General features: G+C 39.9%; 1 protein-coding gene across 2 annotated transcripts in view; it reads right to left on the bottom strand.

Moving 5' to 3' along the window:
* Positions 1-1,401: 1,401 nt before the first annotated feature.
* rnf111 (ring finger protein 111) overlaps positions 1,402-19,353 on the bottom strand; it is a 67,094-nt gene continuing 49,142 nt past the window's right edge. Inside the window, exons 6-14 of one of the 2 annotated variants that reach the window (XM_033050686.1) lie at positions 18,826-19,130; positions 17,380-17,626; positions 15,595-15,913; positions 12,783-12,908; positions 11,922-12,054; positions 3,907-3,987; positions 3,712-3,807; positions 3,437-3,558; positions 1,402-2,557 (exon numbers count right to left, since the gene is read on the bottom strand). In XM_033050686.1, the coding sequence (XP_032906577.1) occupies positions 2,440-2,557; positions 3,437-3,558; positions 3,712-3,807; positions 3,907-3,987; positions 11,922-12,054; positions 12,783-12,908; positions 15,595-15,913; positions 17,380-17,626; positions 18,826-19,130 (1,547 nt within the window). In that variant the 3' untranslated portion in view covers positions 1,402-2,439. The remainder of the gene's footprint in view (positions 2,558-3,436; positions 3,559-3,711; positions 3,808-3,906; positions 3,988-11,921; positions 12,055-12,782; positions 12,909-15,594; positions 15,914-17,379; positions 17,627-18,825; positions 19,131-19,353) is intronic. The other variant, XM_033050687.1, reaches the window with a different exon arrangement.

Below are 19,353 nucleotides of genomic sequence, written 5' to 3'. Positions count from 1 at the left end.
ATGTTAGATCTTGGGTCCCGATCCAACACAACCGTCTATTTCCCTCCTCAGATGCTGCCTGGCCAATTGAGTTCCTCCAGCACTTTTTCCCCCCGCTCTAAATGTAGCAGCATAGTTGCCTCCCTTGGTACTATAAACCAACTTGCGACTATATTCAAATACACTTCCTGCTTCTCTGCAGTGTCATTACCCTTGTTAGACAACAGATGGCGAACAACTTTTGAAAGAAAATGACAATCTTAATTGTTATTCTTTTGTTCAGTAGTAATGGAATATTAGATCTTCCGTATGGCCTGGTACAATTGTAAGCTTTCAAGGGAGCTTCATAAAAGGTTTTCTTTTATCTCTTACCTCAAGTAAACCAAGGAAAAAAAGTCAGAGTATAATGTGTTGTTATCGGGAACTGAATTATATTTAACCTGGAATGTGTGAATCCATTTTCGGAGAGACACTCAGTAATATGGAAAATGAAAGGCTCAAAGTCCTGTAAGTGAGTGATCAAAGATTGCCACATGGCCTAAAATGCACTCATAGTTGAAGCTATTGCCCCCTTGTGAGCATGAAGCCTTCAACAGCAGAAGCTTGGAGTAAGCCTCTTCATTGGGTGATGTTGCTGACAAGTATCCTGTGGCAAAAACATGCAACTGCTTTTGTCAGTGGATGGGGAAGAACGCCAAGATACTGCAAAATGACTAATCAGTTGACTGATTTGTGCCACTGAATGCATCCCCTGGGCAACACTGAATGCAAGAGCTAAACCCATACTTGGTTAGTTCAAACCAACACTGAGGCCTTCCAATGATTGATCAATTTTCATGTTATCAATAATAAGAATAATTAAATGTTCAATTATTGCCTTATTGCACTTGTCTGATGGTTTCATCTTCAAAACAGCGTACGTTTGCTCAATTATTTAGTGTAGTTTTTTTATTTTAGTTTTCACTGGCTGTTATATTTGAAACATAATGGGCTTAATATTATGTTGTGGAAATGCAATGGCTTAACCCATGATTGAACCCATTGTTCATCATCCTATTGGGATGGTTTACTTAATTTGAGAAGCAAAAAATTATTAAAATAGCGAGCACAATAACTTCAGGGTTTGCATTTTAATATTCATGCAGTTGAATTTCAACATCGGCAGTGGTTTTTTTCCAGATCAGTTTCCTTATCAGATAATACGGCAACAATTTGGGATTATAAAATGGCAGATCACAGACACAATGAACTAATGTTGAACTAGTTTTTGATGATCATTGTACAGTGGAATCTCCAGCATTCGTTTCCTTCCATGCAGAAACAATGGTGCAGATCAAAAAGTGATAGTTGACCCAAATGGAAAGCAAGAAACAGTTGCTGAATTGGGCGTACACTTAGATGGAAAAGAAATACAAACACACATGGAGTTAACTATCTTTATTAACTTTAAAACTAAGTCATCCTGAAAAATGCATCCAGGGACCTTTACAAATATGTGAATGCATGGATACCTGCCATTAGTACTGCATTCCAACATTTCACCTGAATCTTTAACAGCCATTATTCTGTAATCTGTCTTCAAATTCATTACCTAGATGTGCTCATTGATGAATTCATCTGGAACCTTGTTCTACAATCTGACTAGCTCACCATTACAAATCATCAGATGTGCAAGTATACGCAATACAGCTGATTTACTTAACATTAGTGTTTGTTAGAGCTGTTTAATGGCAGCCAAACAGCTAAAATTGTAAAGAAAAGGGAAACCAAAATAAATCAGAGTGAATGAAAACATTGAAGTTAAATTTGTCAGCCTGTTAGTCTCATAGAATATTGACATTCTTAAAAATTACATTTATCACTGTGCCAAACAAGAATGGATTTTTATTACAAACCTAAAGAGTTTATATGGTTGGATACATATTTCTTGCAATGGCAATTGGTTGGGATAAGATCCCTTCAACTGATTGTATGCTGTGTGATGAGTTTCTACAATACAGCAGTCGTTTTCCTAATCACGGAATGTCTTGATATTCCTCCTTAATGAACAGATCACAATCTATATACACAATCTAGTATAAATGTTTAAATTAAAGTCCAGGGTTAGTGACTGATGACATATTCTATTCCAGTAAAGCAAGGCATCATGAAAATGACTTTGTTTCTACCCAGAGCAGCTAATCTTGTCTGCAAGTCCTAGGACACAAAGCCCGTTATGTGCAAAGAAATGCAATCCAAGGAACCATGCAAAATAAAATGACTTGGAAAAACATAAAAAGCCACATAAAAAAGCTTCATAAATACATTAAAATTTAAACTCTATACTGAAATATCATTGTAGGCCTAGCATAAATTGTACTATGTGGCTTAGCCGCACTCTAGGTTCAATGCTTTTGAATCTGCGCAGGTTATTCATGCCATCTTTGGTTGACTGCAGTACTGAGAAGAGTTAATGAGATGTCAACTGTCTGCAGACAGCTGAGCTTCAATGTCCACTCTGCAGATGGGGCATTTCTTGTTGGTAGTCAGCCACTGGTCCACACACACTTGATGAAAAAGATGCATGCAGGGTAGCCGTCTGCAAGAAATAGGGCAAACAAAACCACTGGTCAGAAGGTATTTAGATGTATTGTATCATCATCAGACATATCCTTCCATATTAAATTCACACATTTTTACTTGCCCTTTTAAATACTCTAAATAAAAACGGTCTTGTGAAAATATCAATTTAACATTTGAACCAGGTATAACTTGCCGATCAAAGTTTTAACTACTTGTTTATATTTCCCATTTTTATAGATTGAAGAACTCTCCTGATCATTTTTTTAAATTAAGGCTTGCCATCATTTTCTACAATTATATTTGATAGTTTTTAAGGATCATGGTTATTAAGAATCTGTTTTCGTTGGAGTAAACAAGAGTAATACATCTAAAATATACATTGTTCAAATTAGCATTTAATAGTTTTCCTAAGAATGAGAAACAAAAGCAGGCACATTTATCAGATACATATACTTATGATAACAAAAGCAGACAAAATCAAATCTTGACCCTCCCCCCAACCTACAGTCATCACAACCAAGTTTCCTTGAAGCAAGGCAAGGACATCATTGCCGAGCAGACAGTATAAACTAGTTCATAAGGTTCTTGATAATGGACTTTTTCATTTTAGTTTAAATATTGATTTACAGCAAGATCAAAGACAATTGTGTGCAAAGGAATTGTATTATTGGTCAATAAGGTGCAATGCAATGAAAGGTCCAATTCACACAACACAGTTTATCAACAGGAAAATGTTCTCCACAAATTATCTTCTTTTGTATCTGCTTGTCAGTTAGTTATGTTTTCTTTTGGCATGGAATTGTTTTTAATTAATCAATTAACAGTCTACCACAGACTATTAGAAATGCTTGCACAGATTTATACAGAGATAATTTGTTTGACATAGCCATCTTACCTAACATCTTCTCCTTCTTCTAGAATAGATAGACAGATTGTACATTTCTCTTCTGTATCATCCTCTATTCCATCCTCATCCTCCTGTTTATACTGCAATTTCCTCTGTAAGTCAGTTATCGCCTTGTTACCACAAATTCAAATTTGTCAGATGGTTTAATCAAATAAATCACAAAACATATACAATAATAATTTCAACTTGTTTGCTTATAATTTGTGTTGTATATAAAGGCAATTTTTATAATATAAATTGAAAATTAATGAGAAATGTTTTACCTTTTTATATTTATGTGGGTACGTGCATCTCTCAATTGTACCCTGTGAGGCACCTCGATTAACATTACCCAGTCGTTCTTCTAAATGTAGTAAGTCCTATGAAAGAAAGAATATTTATTTTGTTAAATGTTCACATTTAAATATAAAACCAGGTCAACTTTAACATATTGTATTTCTTGTCGTGGTTATACCAACCTCATAGGTGGCTCTGAATCCTGGAATCCTTGAGGAAATGTAGCGAATATGAGGATAGCCTGCCATGTCTGGAGGTACAGCCTATACAAAACAAAAAAAAGTATTTGTTGAGATGAAATATCACAATATTTCAATTTAAGGTTATATTTGCAGTATCAAGATTTTGTTTAAAAAGCATCGTGTTTACAGGAAACTCTTGAGCAATTTTTTGAGGTTACACATATGCCTGTAATTCATAATGATCGATTTTATGTATCATAAAAAATTGAACTTTTTGGATGTGAACTATTGTATATCCTTGTTCGTAGATTGATTAGGCAGTAAACATCTGGATTTGGATCCACATGGACCTAGCCGTTCACCTGGATTCACTGCTTAGAAACATAGAAAGTAGGTGCTGTAGGCCATTCGGCCCCTTGAGCCAGCACCGCCATTCAATATGATCATGGCTGATCATCCAGAATCAGTACCCTGTTCCTACTTTTTCCCCATATCCCTGGATTCCATTAGCCCTAGGAGCTATATCTAACTCTCTCTTTAATACATCTGGTGAATTGGTCTCCACTGCCTTCTGTGGCAGAGAATTCCACAGATTCACAACTCTCTGGCTGAAAAAGCTTCTCCTCATCTCAGTCCTAAATGGCCTACCCCTTATTGTTAAACTGTGACCCCTGGTTCTGGACTCCCCCCAACATTGGGAACATTTTTCCTGCATCTAGCCTGTCCAATCCCGTCAGAATTTTATATGTTTCTATGAGACCCACACATTTTTTGGTTTGTACTGAACTGAGTGAGTTGACCTTCAGCATTCAACAGATATTAGGCAAGATGTTGTTGGGTCTGCAGCAGGAGAAAGCATCAAATGAGACCCACTAACAACTTGAGCCTTCCTGACTGTCAGATGCTGTAAAGGGACTTTTCAATTATTTTTTAAAGTTCTGGAAAGTCAGGCGTGTATAAAATTGATTGAAATGTTTTTTTTAAAACATAGATAAATAATTAAAAACTTAGATGTGGGTAAAACAACATATCCACGAGGTGGGCAACCACACTTCCATGAGAGTGGCTGCTGCTCCTTTTCTTGTCATAACGTTGATACCAAATTCATTCTAATTGTTTTTTTGTTGTTATGTGTACCGAGATACAGTGAAAAACTTTGTTCTGCATGCTACCCAGGCAAATCATACTATACATGAGTACAATCAAACCATACACAGAGACAGCAGTTGGTGCAAAAAAGATAAAGGAAACATTTGAGAATATAATGTAACAGCTACGGAAATAGTTGGTGTGTGCTTTCAAGGTTTTTTATCTTCTGTCTAATGGATGAAGAAAGCAGAGGCAATGACCATAGTTCTTGATCATGGCGGGTGTCCTGAGCTATATGAAGAGTGGATACAGCCAATTTGGAGGGGCGGGGAGGGCGAAACGGGGCGGGTGGGGACGGGACTGGTTTAGATGATGAACTGAGCTGCTTTGCAACTTTCTGCAATTTCTTGTAGCCTTGGCCATAGCATTTGCCAAAACAAATTATGTTGCATCCCCCTCGGCTGCTTTCTACTATGCACCTGCAGAAATTGGTAAGTGTCATTGGAGACATGCCAAATTTCCTTAATCTGCTGAGCAAGTTGGAGACGTGCCAAATATCCTTACTTTTTGGAGCATCACTCTGCCCAAAAGACTGACATAAGTAATGAGAAAGATGCTGAAGAGAATTACCAGGGTACAACATGTGATTACTTAAGAGGGTAAGGGAAGCATTATGGATATCTACCAGGAGTTAGGAGTTATTTTTGAAAGAAGGAATTTATGAAGAAGGAACCTCAGCACATATTATTTTAGATATTCAGACCTCCAAATGATTAGTGACATGGGTGCCAGCAAAGTTCCAAGAGCCTGGAAATATTGAGGCAAGATAAGAATTACATATGGAATTTAATGTTGAGACTGATCACTGGTGGTACTAAAGGGCCTGTCCCACTTGGGCGACCCAATCCGCGAGTTCTGGAGAGTTTGCCCTCGACTCATACTCGCAGCATTGTCGACACGAGGTTGTAGGAGGTCTTCGTAACTCTCCTTCATGCTCGAAAGTGGTCTCCACGTACTCGAGGCCTCAGCTAGCTCGCGGCGGTTTTTTCAATATGTTAAAAAATGCCCGCGAGTAAAAAAAGGTCGCCATGGAAAAAATTGATACTTTTTTACTCGTAGGTTTAGTCGTAGTAGGTCGGCTAGTTAGTTATAGGTAATCGAGGGTAGTCGAAAGTAGTCGAAGATAGTCTTCATCATAGTCGAAGGGAGGTCGAAGGAGGTCGTCTTCACTCTCCACTATTCAGTGTCCAATTTTCCCGAAGTTAGTCATAGCTAGTCGAAACTGGTCTTCAACATAGTCGAAGGAGGTCTTCAACATGTCATTTTTTCTAACTCTTCTAAACTCGCCAATTAGATCACCCAAGTGGGACAGCCTCTTAAGAAATGGAGCTAGGGCTGCTGCTTTTAGACAATAGACAATAGGTGAAGGAGTAGACCATTCGGCCCTTCGAGCCAGCACCTATTAGTACAGCGAAAGATTTATGGTGTGTTTGCCTGCGAGTGTGTGCGCCAGTAAAGGTGACATGTTCTCTCTATGTCTGCTTGGATTTCCCCTGGATGCTCTGTAGTCCTCCCATATCTCAATAATATGCAGACACTGTAAATTACTCCGTGTGTGTAGGTGTGAGTAGAATTTGGGCGTAGCTGAAGGGAATAAAAATTGAATGAATGTCAAATTAGTGTAAATGGGTGATTAATGATTGGTACATTAAGTGGGCCAAAGGGACTGTTTCTATGCTGTATCTCTATGTACTAGTACATGTACTATTTTGACCTCGTACAAGACCCCGGTCAGGTATTGCTAAAAATACCTCAGCCCAAATTTTCTCTCCCACACAGTATTTTGATACTTCTCAAGGTAGAATTATATAAGGTAAAAGTATCTGAATGTATACGAGTTTATTTAAATTAAATAGATTAGTTTAGTCTAGGTAACAATTTTAAGCTGTACAAGTGTCAGAAGATGGTTGAGCAAACAAACAAAGTGCTGGAAGAATGCAGCGGGTGAGGCAGTATCTGTGGAGGGAATTGACAGACGACATGTCAGGTCGGAATCATGGAGAAGGGTTCCAACCCAAAACATCGTCTGTCTATTCCTTCCCACAAATGCTCTGACCCGTGAGTTCCTCCTACACTTTGATTTTTGCTCAAGATTCTGGTGTTTCTGTAGTTTCTTATGTCTCTTGTTAGAAAATGGTTCCTGGCCCAAAAATAGTAGAAAACTGGTTCAGACCACAAGTTCACACAGTGGATAGAAATTCTTTAAACACTAGCTGAGCCTGCTTTTGAGTTCAGATGTTAACATTGGATAGATTGTCAGGATAATCCGAGTCTTTCTGACTAGCTTTGAATTTGAAGAGTGCCAGGGAGTCCTGGGAGAAAAGCATAACCAGGACTCTTTCTCAGGAATTTGTCTGGTTTTGCAGCACTTCCAGGGGACATGGACTTCAGATGGATTAAAATGTCTATATTATTGTTTACCAGCAAGTCTTCACAATTACGTAAGGCTGGCCAGAAACAGCTAGTGTCTTTTCCAAGCCAACATTGTTCATAATGTCTTACATAAGAAAACTGCATTTACCAACATGCCGTGGCTAATTTAGTGGACATATTTTAAATAACGTGCTTAGTGGATATTGCTGATGTGTCATAATTTTGTCACTTTGGGTAAAAGCAAGCTGATTAGATAGTGCCACTCCATCCATTGTTGACACGTTTCAAGACTTTCCATCGCCCAGCGCATAAAATTTGACTTCTCATTTTCAAGTTCCTTCATATGCTTTTCTTTCCTAGTTTACTGCAACTCAAAACATCCCCTCTCAGTGTCTGTAATACAGCTCAGTGCCCATACCTTTAAATGTACCAACTGTGGCCAGTCCTATGGCAAATAAACCTTGTTTTCCCTGTTGTCTTACTCTCAGTCTGAAGAAGGGTCTGAACCCAAAACGTCACCTATTCCTTTTCTCCAGAGATGTTGCCTGATCCACTGAGTTACTCCAGCATTTTGTCTCTATCTTAGTTTTACAAAACTTTCTCTTATCACCGATCAGTCCTACCCCACTTGTTTCACAAGTCAGAAGCACTCCACCTAAATGCTTTCCTCAATCATGGTCTCACAATTTCCATTGCCCAAGTGAACCTTTGTTTATAAATGCCTCCTGAGAAGCTCTCATACATGAAGACTGCCAAACAAATTTAAGCAATTTACATTTGCTAGTTTAGTCCTGGGAGTTTCGAAACAGCACCTGACCAAGTATGACTGAGAACTTGCATTACTAACTTTCTAATGATGGAATTCCTCTTGAAAATTTATAGCCGAGTTTGGGAAAAGATTTAAAATTACTAAAATGTTTAATCACTGAATCTAAACATTAAAAAGGTTGGCATCTAGAATGTTTCTCATCTCCACAGTAACAAACTGACCTGATGTACTTTTCTGTTTTTGTTTTGCTTGCTATACTTTTCCTTTTGCAGATCCCAAGCAGCTTAAGTCACTTAAGTAATCAAGAATTGGCCAGCACGTTAATCCAACTATGAGGAGTAGAAATCTTAGGAAATGAAGCAGAAACCATTCAGCTAATTTCATGGACCTGGCCAGATTTCAAAATGACTTATTTACAGATCAATAGTATTAGAATAAAGTTGCTGGTTTCCTAAATATATAATTAAGCTTTAATTTTAAAATCAGAACCAAAAATGAAACCATATTTCAAAGTTTTGAAAAATGTGTTTAATCTAAGTTTCTGATTTGAGTTGAAAAATATTTTCAGCACCACCCCTTGCTTAGTTCTGACCTTTGAACAATCTTGTGCCAAAGTGTTCAGCTGCTTGGTGTAGCTCAAAGGGTGAACTAATTCCCACAAATCTGCTTCTCATTCTGAAAAGGTTATCAACCTAGTTTTAAAAACAATAAGTTTTCATACAGCATTTAATTTACAATTTTTGGGTGGTAAATGCCACACAAGTGGAGATATGGAAAGTGTGATTTACATTTATGATTTTCTCTCTTTCACCGTCTCATTAATTAAAATACTTAAAGCCCCATTAGCAATCTGCCTCCTGAAATTGGTCATTGTCTCTGGAATTTGGATGGATTTCAGGTTCAGATGAGTGATCGTATATAAATGCACACAAATAAAATGATCAGTTAGAATCTTGATGTATTCATCAGAGAGCTCAATATATGGCATGTCAGTAAATATCTGTTTACGGGGCCCAACCAGACTGTTCTCATTCTATCTGAACCCAAGCTGAAGATTCCCAGTTGTTTCAACGCCATGAATCTTTAATACTTATCTACATATTCAAGTTCATCCCTGGACCCACCCTTTGTCATTTGAGTAATCTCAAACCCATAATCCTCCAATAACGCCTTGATTTTCGAATTCCCGATTAACAGGCAAGTACAGGCGACTTTAGCAGTTCATCTGGGGAATCAAAGATGGAGCAGTCCATAGGGACACAGAGTAAAAGTCGGCAGGCAATGGGGGCAAAGTCAGCAGACAATGCCATCCTCATCCTGATGGCCACCTTTGTGTGTGGCTGCATTGGGCTGTGCGTAGAGCCAAAGCACATGGGCAATGATGGTCATTACCTGCTGAGGTTCGACCTGCCCCTGGTATTGCGAAAGATGGGCCTGACATTGAGCCATGCAATGTGCCAGTTAGTTGGACATTGCTGCTCCACCTGTCCTTTGTGGAAAAGTTCTTCCGGACAAACACCTCGGACCACAAGTTCATCAGGCAGTGGTCAGCACGGAATATCATGCAGACACTACAGGACAAGGACTCGATGTATTCCCTGGCATGGATCCCTGAGCGGACGGCCCAGTTTGTCTGGCAAAATGCCTCATCACCACAAGCGCAGCACTGTGCTGCAGTGGCAGAGTCGTTGCCTCACAGTGCCAGAGACCGGGGTTCAAACCCAATTACGGGTGCTGTGTGTGTGGAGTTTGTACATTCTCCCTGTAACCGTGTGGGTTTTCTCCGGATGCTCCGGTTTCCTCCCACATTCCAAAGACGTACAGGTTTGTAGGCAAATTGATTTAGGTAAAATAAATTGTAAATTGTCTCAGTCTATAGTTGTAAATACTATGTAGGATAGTGCTAGTGTATGGCGTGATTGCTGGTCGGTGCAAACTTGTTGGGCCGAAGGGCCTGTTTCCACGCTTTCTCTAAAATCTAAAGCATTAAGACCATGCTAGACTGACAGTGAGCGGGGCCCTCTCAGTCAGATCCTCCCGGCACTATCAGAATCTTACTACTGATGCATGCTGCCATCGGGACGGCTGCTACGTAGAGGGGATGGTTGCCCACCACAGAGTGTGGATTTGCAAAGAAGGGCTGAGAATGATGCCGGGGACCTTGTCGTGATTCATCCCAAACAGCTCTGTAACGGAGGACTCTTTGATTCACAGGCTGTTCCCAGGGACAAATTCGGAGATCGTCATCGAGTGCTGCTGGAAGATCATCAACTTGGTGAAAGATGGTGTCTGGTCTGCCCAAAACTTGTTGGCTATGGAGCAGAGCAAGATGTCTGACAGGGAATGTCACCGACTGGCTCATTCCAGACTTCAGGAGTATGTGCTGAGGGACTAGCTGAAGCTTGGGTTCAGTTACTGCTTAGACTCTGTGGAGGTGGATCACAGTCTAAGATCCTTCTGCTGCTGGACATAGGGGGCATAGTCCAGTAGGCTCACCCATCAAAGAGAAGGGGTATCATTGCCAGGGAGCTACAAGAGTGGCAAGGGTGCTTGATTTTATGATAGTTGCGAACACTACTGAATATGACACTAATTAATGTTTAGACCAAGAATATCTGAAGAGTTTTTACACAGTTCTTGTTTTGTATATTTTTTATATTCTGAATAAAGTTTATTTTTGGAAATAAAAAAAGCTCTGATGTTATGCCATGTTTTTACTTTTTCTGCCACTTTTTTTGATTAGTTTTCTTAAAACCATTCAGCTTCTTACAACATTTTTGAATATCAATGAACAAGATTTTCTCTGTGGCTTGGTACAGTGTTTGTTTGAGAACCACCCAATCAGAATCACTGTAAACCTGACAATAACTAATAAATCAGAGTCATTGAGTCAGATCATCTCATATTTAGAATGATACTGTGCAATATCTGATGTACTCAATTTTATATTAAAAAGTCTTCTCTACTGCAGCAAATCTCTCATTAACTTGGATAATTAATTCAGCAAGATATTCCCCATATTGAGCAATGACTTTCAGCTCAGAATTCACTGCTTCTCCACTGGAGTCTGTTTTTGGATGGAGGTAATAGCTGAATAACATCTGTTCATTTATTTGGATATCAGCACTTTAATTAGCCTGGAGCCATCTAATTGATACCCCCAACTTCTGCAACATATGTTGCTGGATTAATTCTGGGGAATGCAGAAACCTGAAATGAAAGTGTCAGAGAAAAGAAAATCCCTCAGGACATCATCTGACATAAAATGGTAAATGATTATAAAAAAATAATCTTGGTTCAAAATGGGGAGAGCTTTAGATTGAAAGTACACAGTGTTGGCTTATCTATTGAACATGGTAATGTTGTTTCCCCCCCTGCTGCTCGAACGGCAAATAGCTTCTACCAATAGCCACCAATGAAAACAGTAACTGCACAACCTGTTTTCCTCTAATCTCACACCACAACCCAGAAAGCAGAGTGATTGTAGCAAGTTTGACACCCTTTTAAAACAAACTTTATCAAGATATTACAATGCAAAGCAAAAATTAAAGCACATCAAAACAATCTTCACTGTGAATTCTATGAAGATGGGTTTAAGTTTACAATGATCTTCTTGATATTTTTTTACGCTGGAGTGACTTGAAAAGGCAATTGTCATAAACCTGGTTTATGATCACATTTAGAATCATTTTAAAATTGGATTATCATCTATTAATTTGCTCACCATAAACGGCAATGCTCCAATTGGGAAATGATGTAGTCGAGGAGGTGGAGGAGGGTGGTAATGAGCCAAGTGAGGATGAAGATGACCTGGTGGATATGGTGCTGCAGTCACCCCTGGATCAATACCTAGATCCCTGTAACAGTTTAAACACAAATTTATTAATTCTTTACTCAATATTAAAGCTGCAGTAATTTAAAAGATTCTACAATCATTCATTGCTACAAAAATAAAGAGGTCTATGTCTATACAATATTTAGCAATGTAAATTATTAACTAATTGAGGAAGCTGATTATCATGACTGGAATCACCTAACTGGGACAATAACCTGAATGAGTGGTTCAAATTATGTTTTTACCACATGGAATCCCACAGCTGTATCTGGGAAAATCCGCAATTTGATCTCATTCTTTGTGTAAATTCTAAAATCTACGGCCTTGTGCGATACTGCCGACTTAAAGTGTCATGCAGAACTAATCATTTTCTGTTAAAAATGACAAACAATTTATTGTATTTCCCTGACCACGATTATATGTTAAATGCCACAGTGCATCTGTTTATAACCAGCAGGGATTTATAACACAAACAGAAAAGGCTTGCAATACAAGGCAGTTGTTGGTTAAAATCAAGGTCAACATTTTAGGAAAAGTATCACTTTCCATTTCAGGGGGAAAATATGAATATTGCTGTTTGTACCTTTTTAAATTTACCCAAACTTTACTGATATTTAAAAAAAATCCGATCTTCAATAAATTATACCAACGCATCAGTCTCAAGCTTAGCCTTTGCTACCCCCAGCTACTTGGAAACTAAGGCATTAAATGGTTGCAGGAATAAATTGAAGAGGGGAATTTCCCACTGACCATGTTGGCCTCTCCTGTGGCTGCCGTGGGTGTGAGGACATTGTCTGAGGAACGTGAATATGATGTCCATGGCCATAGTTAGGATGCATACGATGTGGATGTGGTGGAGGCCGCTCATGTGCTCGACTGCGGAAGAAACAACACAACAGCTTATTCAAAGAAAACCACTGTGTTCTCAAAACCTCATGCAAGATTTTTCCTTGTACCTGTATCTCACCATACTTGAGCATATGACAATAAACTTGTTAACAGCTTATATCAACAAAATTGTTAGTCAGCGAGGATGCAAAGTATATAACTTCAAGGACAAGATAATATTTCCTTGCTGCATGACTAAAAAAGATATGCAAATATTGTATTACAAATATCATAGGATATTTGATCTTCTAAATGAGGTTTGAAAGTAACATTCTCTTGTTAAATGTGCAGCTCTTTGCAGCTTTGAACCTCAAAGGGGTTGGGTGAAATTAGCATTAATTAGCATAGAAATCACTTTGGAGAGCAAGCTCCTTTCACATATTTACATAATAAAATCAAGAAGTCAGCTACTTTGACATCAAGAATGTCTGCAACTTAAAAGCTTTATATCCTACCAATTACTAAATACCAAATGATATTTGAGTTTAACAAAAAATGGAGACAATATCATTGTGTCCCAGGTCATAAACTGAGGCAGTTAGTAAAGCCAATGTCTCAAAGAGCTTGGCACAGATATACAATCCTGTCCTCCGATGCTGTCTACTTGGAGTTTACCTTGACCACATCAAGGACCCCATGCACAATAGTAGATTAAATTGCCCCGTGTGGTGGAATCTAGGGGGAGATTATAGGAACTCGAAGAGAATATATTTGATTAATGTCTGATTCTAGTAAATTGGCATCTGATGGTCAATGCAATCTCGGGGGGCCAAGGGTCTCGACCCAAAACGTCACCCATTCCTTCTCTCCAGCCTGTCCCGCTGAGTTACTCCAGCATTTTGGGCCTATTTTGGTATTGTATTGTTTTTGGTACATAATTTAAAGCTGGGATTTCTCTTTGCAGCAGAGGTTGGAGGGTTGGGTTGTTCCATTGCTCAATTTACTGCTGTCACTGAATTTGGAATATTTTCTGCGATCCATTAATTGACAGAGATTTTAATAGGTTGTTGAAGATATCATTGGCCACTCTTCAAAATTGCCAACATATTAAGGCGGTGAGGAAATGTTTACTGTTGTGAGTATTAATTGATTGAATTGAATTGAATTGATTGATTGATTGAATCCTTTATTTGTCATTCAGACCTTTCGGTCTGAACGAAATGTTGTTGCCTGCAGCCATACATGTAATAATAACAACACACAATAAACACAAATTAACATCCACCACAGTGAGTTCACCAAGCACCTCCTCACTGTGATGGAGGCAAAAGTCTTAGAGTTACTGTCTCTTCCCTCCTCTTCTCCCTCTGCGCTGAGGCGATACCCCACCGGGCGATGGTAAGTCAGTCCCGCGGTTCAAGCTCCGCGGCCCGGGGGTGGTCGAAGCTGCCGCCCTCCAGTCCAGCGGACGCAGCTGTTGCCACGGGAGCTCCGGAAAACAGGCACCAGCCTGTGCCCTGCGAGCTCCCGACGATGTCGTCCACTGGCCCGCGGCCGAACCCCGGATTCAGGTCGCTGCCGCCAGAACGCCGCCTCAGCCACCGGAGCACCGTCTCCGCCCCGCACCGGGCCGCCCACACGGCAGCGTCTCAGCCCCGCACCGGGCTGCCCCCACGGGAGCACCTTCCAGCCGGGAGCCGGTCCGCCCACACGGGAGCACCTTCCAGCCGGGAGCCGGTCCGCCCACACCGGAGCACCTTCCAGCCGGGACCCAGGCCGCCCTCACGGGAGCGCCTTCCAGCTGGTAGCCGCGCCGCCCGCACGGGAGTGTCTCAGCCCCGCGCCGTCCGCCCTCACCGGAGCACCGAGTCGTGCCGCTGCCCGAACGTCGCCGCAGCTCGAAGACGGCCAGCCTCGCTGGCTCAACCTCCGGATCCTCGAGGTTGGTCGCAGGTTGGAGGCCGCCAGCTCCGCCATTAGGCCTCAGCTCAGGCGGGGGAAGAGAAGGGGTATACGACAAAAAAGTCGCATTCCCCCGAAGGGAGAGACAGAACGCCCTGTTTCACCCCCCCCCCCCCCCCCACACACATAACACCACCTAATAACCAAAAATTTAACTGAACACAAAAAAGTAAAAACAGACAGACTGCAGGCGAGCCGCAGCCGTTTCACAGCGCCGCTACAAGATTGTGGCACCAGCATAATCAGAAGGCAGCCACAAAAAATGCTGAAATCTTCAGCAGTGGTAGACTTTAATCAACCCATCCTTTAATCTTAAAAGACGCTGTGGCTATTTATTTAAAAAAATATCTAGTGCAGCTTACAGTATGCAGATATTTACAATGGCCATGCATACAATGGCCAAATGTTCAGTTCCTAACTCATTTGTAATTCTAGAAAATGTTAGCTTTCCTGACGTGTCTAATGTAGTGAGTAAACACAGAGAAAAAGTGTTCAATTTAATCAGACCGGGTGTTAAATGTCTACATTTTGAATTATTAATTGAGCTTTAATTTAAAATAAATGTACAAAACAAGGAAAAGCTTTAAGTGGCTCGAGCTGTATATATTTGGCTTGGAAAGATGACGTATTAAAAAAGTAATCTGGCATTTACTTTTTGAAGAGACATATGGAAATTTGCAAAACATTTGGAACTTAAAATAAATGCCCAATTATTATGGTGCACTAACGAAAATTGGTGGCATGGCATAATTATGAGGAACATTTGACTTACGTCGGGTGCTGCATCATTCTTCTTCGCTGCGCCTCCATTCTCTGAAGCATTTCATGATGGTGTAGTCGCTGAGTGGGTGGAGCAGTAGGGAGATGGTGTGGCATTGTTGCTGCAGTTGCAGGAAGGTGCGGAGGTGGGGCAGGTGCTGGTGGTACAGTATGTGTTACAGGATGTGAGGGAAGCTGTGGATGGAAAGGGTGCACTGGGTGTGGAATAGCATACTCTGGTTGGGGAAGGGGTTGTGGCGGAGGGGGAGGATTTCCATGCGCATGTGGGCAGATGGGGGCTTGGTGGTGCAATGCTCTTGGCAGTGGACCATCTGGAAGGAAACAATAAATAATATCAGAATTGGCAGCTAATTGAAATAGCCACCTTGGAAAAAGAAGAATTTCCAAAACATAGCAGAATGAACATGTAAGGAGTTTAGAAAATTCCATTCAAGATTGATGACTGTACTAATTATTTCTCATCAACTCCCTTGTGGAAAAATAAGGCCACCGGATGCTGAAAATTCTTTAACCAGCTTTCATTGCTCATTTGTCATGGAAATTAACCCAGAGAATAAATTGTAGATGCGAATTTTCTAAAATGCATCAGAGCCAAATTAGCTTTCTATGTTCATTATGAGGAACATTATGTCATGGTGTCAGAACATCAACCTGGTGCTTAACATTAGCAAGATGAAAGAGTTGGTTGTTGACCAACAGAAGCAGTGGGGGAGAGTGAACACAACCCTATACTTATCAACAAAGCTGCTGTAGAGGTGTTCAACAATTTCAAGCCCCTCAGCATTCATATCACCAGCAACCCAACCTGGTCCTTTCACACTAAATTCATGATGAAGAAAATACTTTCTTAGGCATCTAAGAAGATTTGAAATATCTGCAAGGATTCACTCGAACATCTACAGATGTACTATAGAAAGTATTCTGATGTGATGTATCTCAGCCTGGTATGGCAACTGGTCTGCTGTTGACTGCCTGAACCTGAAGAGACTGGTAAACTCAGTCCAATCCATCACAGGCTTGTCACTTCCTTCCATTTAGTCCATTTTCACATTGCAGTGCATCAAGGCGACTGGAAGTATCGCCAGGGATACATGCCTTGATGGCCATTCCCTTTTATCTCTTCTACCTTCAGGGACAAGTTACAGAAGCTTGAAAGCTCTTGTGTCCAGACTCAAGAACAACCTCTGCCCCACTATTATAAGACTCCTGAACAAGTCCTCTCTCACACACTCCCTCCCAGAGCTGTTGCCGTATACTCTTACCCTTGATACAGTTATTCCATTATTGCTTGAGTTCATTTTTTGCTTTACTTCAAATTGCACCACAACCATTCTGTTGTTTTGCATGTTAATGGTTATGAAAGATTGTCGTATCTATCATTATCATATATACTGTTTCACAGAGCTTCACCGGCAAGGTATATAAGACAATAAAGTGCTATGAATCTGAGCAACATTCATTCTGGAGCGTGGTGCTATTTCAGGCACACCATGTTACCCACAGTATCAAAACAGGAATAGCAGAATGAGATACAAATTGAAATGCAGAGGTTTCTGCTCTTGATCATCATACAAAATATGTTATAAAAAAAAATCCTAGCATAATTACAGCTAAAAACACACACTTAAAAAATAGCATGGTTATATAATATACATAAAACTAATTTTGCAATTCCTGTATTTATAGATAAGCCTTTTCAGGTCAGATGCCTATGCTGGAAGTGAATTCAATAAAACAACCCCATGGTACTGCAAAAAAAATGAAAACTAAGACTTACAGGTAGGATGTATATAATGTCGACAAGAAGCAAGTGGGGGCTGTGGTTGACCTTGCGTCTGTCCTACCATCCCAGAACTATATCCTTCGACAGTCACAGGCTGGCTTGTTCCAACTGTTGCTTGTGCTCCGTAGACTGCAGTTCGTGCAGGATTTCCAGGACAGCAAGGGTCAAATGCAGAAGTTCCATGGAAGCTCCCACTTCCATGGCTTCTAACAGCACCACTACTTAAATCAACAGGCACAGTCTGTTTAAAATAAAACATACAATTAATGTCAATTATGAAAATCGTATCACGTTAATAACATTGTCCATAATTTCTATTATGTTCATTTATAGTCCACCAATTGTGGCTTTAGGCATTGAAAAATAGTAATAATTGACAAACGTTAACACTTTTTTACTATCTTTATAACCCATCCGTTTTCTCCAGAGATGCTGCAACTCATCCCTTTTCTTCAGAGATGCTATCTGGCCCACTAAGTTACTCCAGCACTTTGTGTCTAACACTCTTTACTATCTTCTCTCCAAATAAAACTTTAACTGTACAAGTCGGGACAGACTATCCTGACATAAACACAGCTCTTAATATTGATTTTCTTTCACTTTATGCCCTGGTGAACCTCATTTATTTCCATATTATGTTTCTCCAGTTTATCTCGTTGCCCCTTGTTGGAGATTATCAGAAAACATAACAGTTGGCACAATTTCTAAAGAACAATTTTTTTTGGCAGAGCTCAACGTCTTGCAAGACATGCCTGGAGAGATGACTCCATACAGTGATGCAAATTGTCCAGCCTCTACAGTTGGAATATTTCTCATGCTTTTAATTGGCGTGAACCTTTATTGGATTATTGCTTGCCATACCTACATTATTCATAATCATTTTGCCTTGTAACATATCAATTTAGCTTCCTATCCTCTTGATTTCTCCTTCAGACGTTCCATATTCACTTGTTTATCTTTAGTACTGTTAACCAGAGTTTTTTTAATAGGTCATTATGCCTCATTTTAATGTTGTTAATTCTTCCAAGAAACAGTTGCCTTGGCTGCAAGACCATTGTTTTTTTGTAGGAATTAGTGGTATTTCACAGTGAAATTATTTCATTTAACTTTCCTTCGATTCAACGGATAAATTAAATGTACAGCATTTCATGCAATTGCAAAGAATGTGCAAGAGCTCAGAGCCAATTTTTTTTCCCCATTGAAGCTGCAATTTTTTTACAATTGCATAATAAAATTCTTATTACCAATTAAAATTGGAGCAACCTTACACATTAATTCAATTCAAAATGTTGCCATTTGAAAGCTGTTTTCATCAAATAAACGAGTTGCATGATAAATTACATTTTTTGTCATCGTAACATTATTCCTATTGTATCAGATATTCTATTATTCTGTTCCTGCCCAATTTTTCTTCTATAAACGAGGTAGTAGAATACAAACCTGATATAGGCCACCTGCATTTCCATTAGCTCCACAAGGAGCGGGCACTATAGCAGGTCTTTCCAAAGGACAGTTTGATTCAGGAAACGAAGGCATTGCTGGTGGCACTGTAGAGTGGGCACCTGGGTGGTGCTGGAATTGGTGGCTATGTTGCTGAAGACAGCTTGGATGAGGGTGGCCTAACGAGTTGTGTCCTTGTAAAGATGCGCCACATGGTGAGTGCTGAGGGCAGCAGGGCTGGAGCCTTGGCATTGCCCCAGGACCAGCTTCTGGCAATGTATTTAACCCAACTCTCCGAACATCATCTTTGAGGAAAAGTAACAAAGATCAAACTCTAGTCTTGGAAATGTTTGTCACCTTTACATTACAAAAGTAGTTCTGACAGCACAGTTACAATAGAGATGCAGGCATATTTGCATTAGTTGCCACTAGTTATTTTTATTCTTACCAGATAAAAATCACAATTTGGAAACAGAACAAATTAAAAAGGGAAGTTAGCTTAAAACTCTTAATGCAGGTGAGACATTA

Source organism: Amblyraja radiata, chromosome 34 (genome assembly GCF_010909765.2).
Source record: "Amblyraja radiata isolate CabotCenter1 chromosome 34, sAmbRad1.1.pri, whole genome shotgun sequence".
NCBI lineage: Eukaryota > Metazoa > Chordata > Chondrichthyes > Rajiformes > Rajidae > Amblyraja > Amblyraja radiata.
Note: the sequence above shows the minus strand (reverse complement) of the source record. Positions and strands in the feature narration are given on the sequence as shown.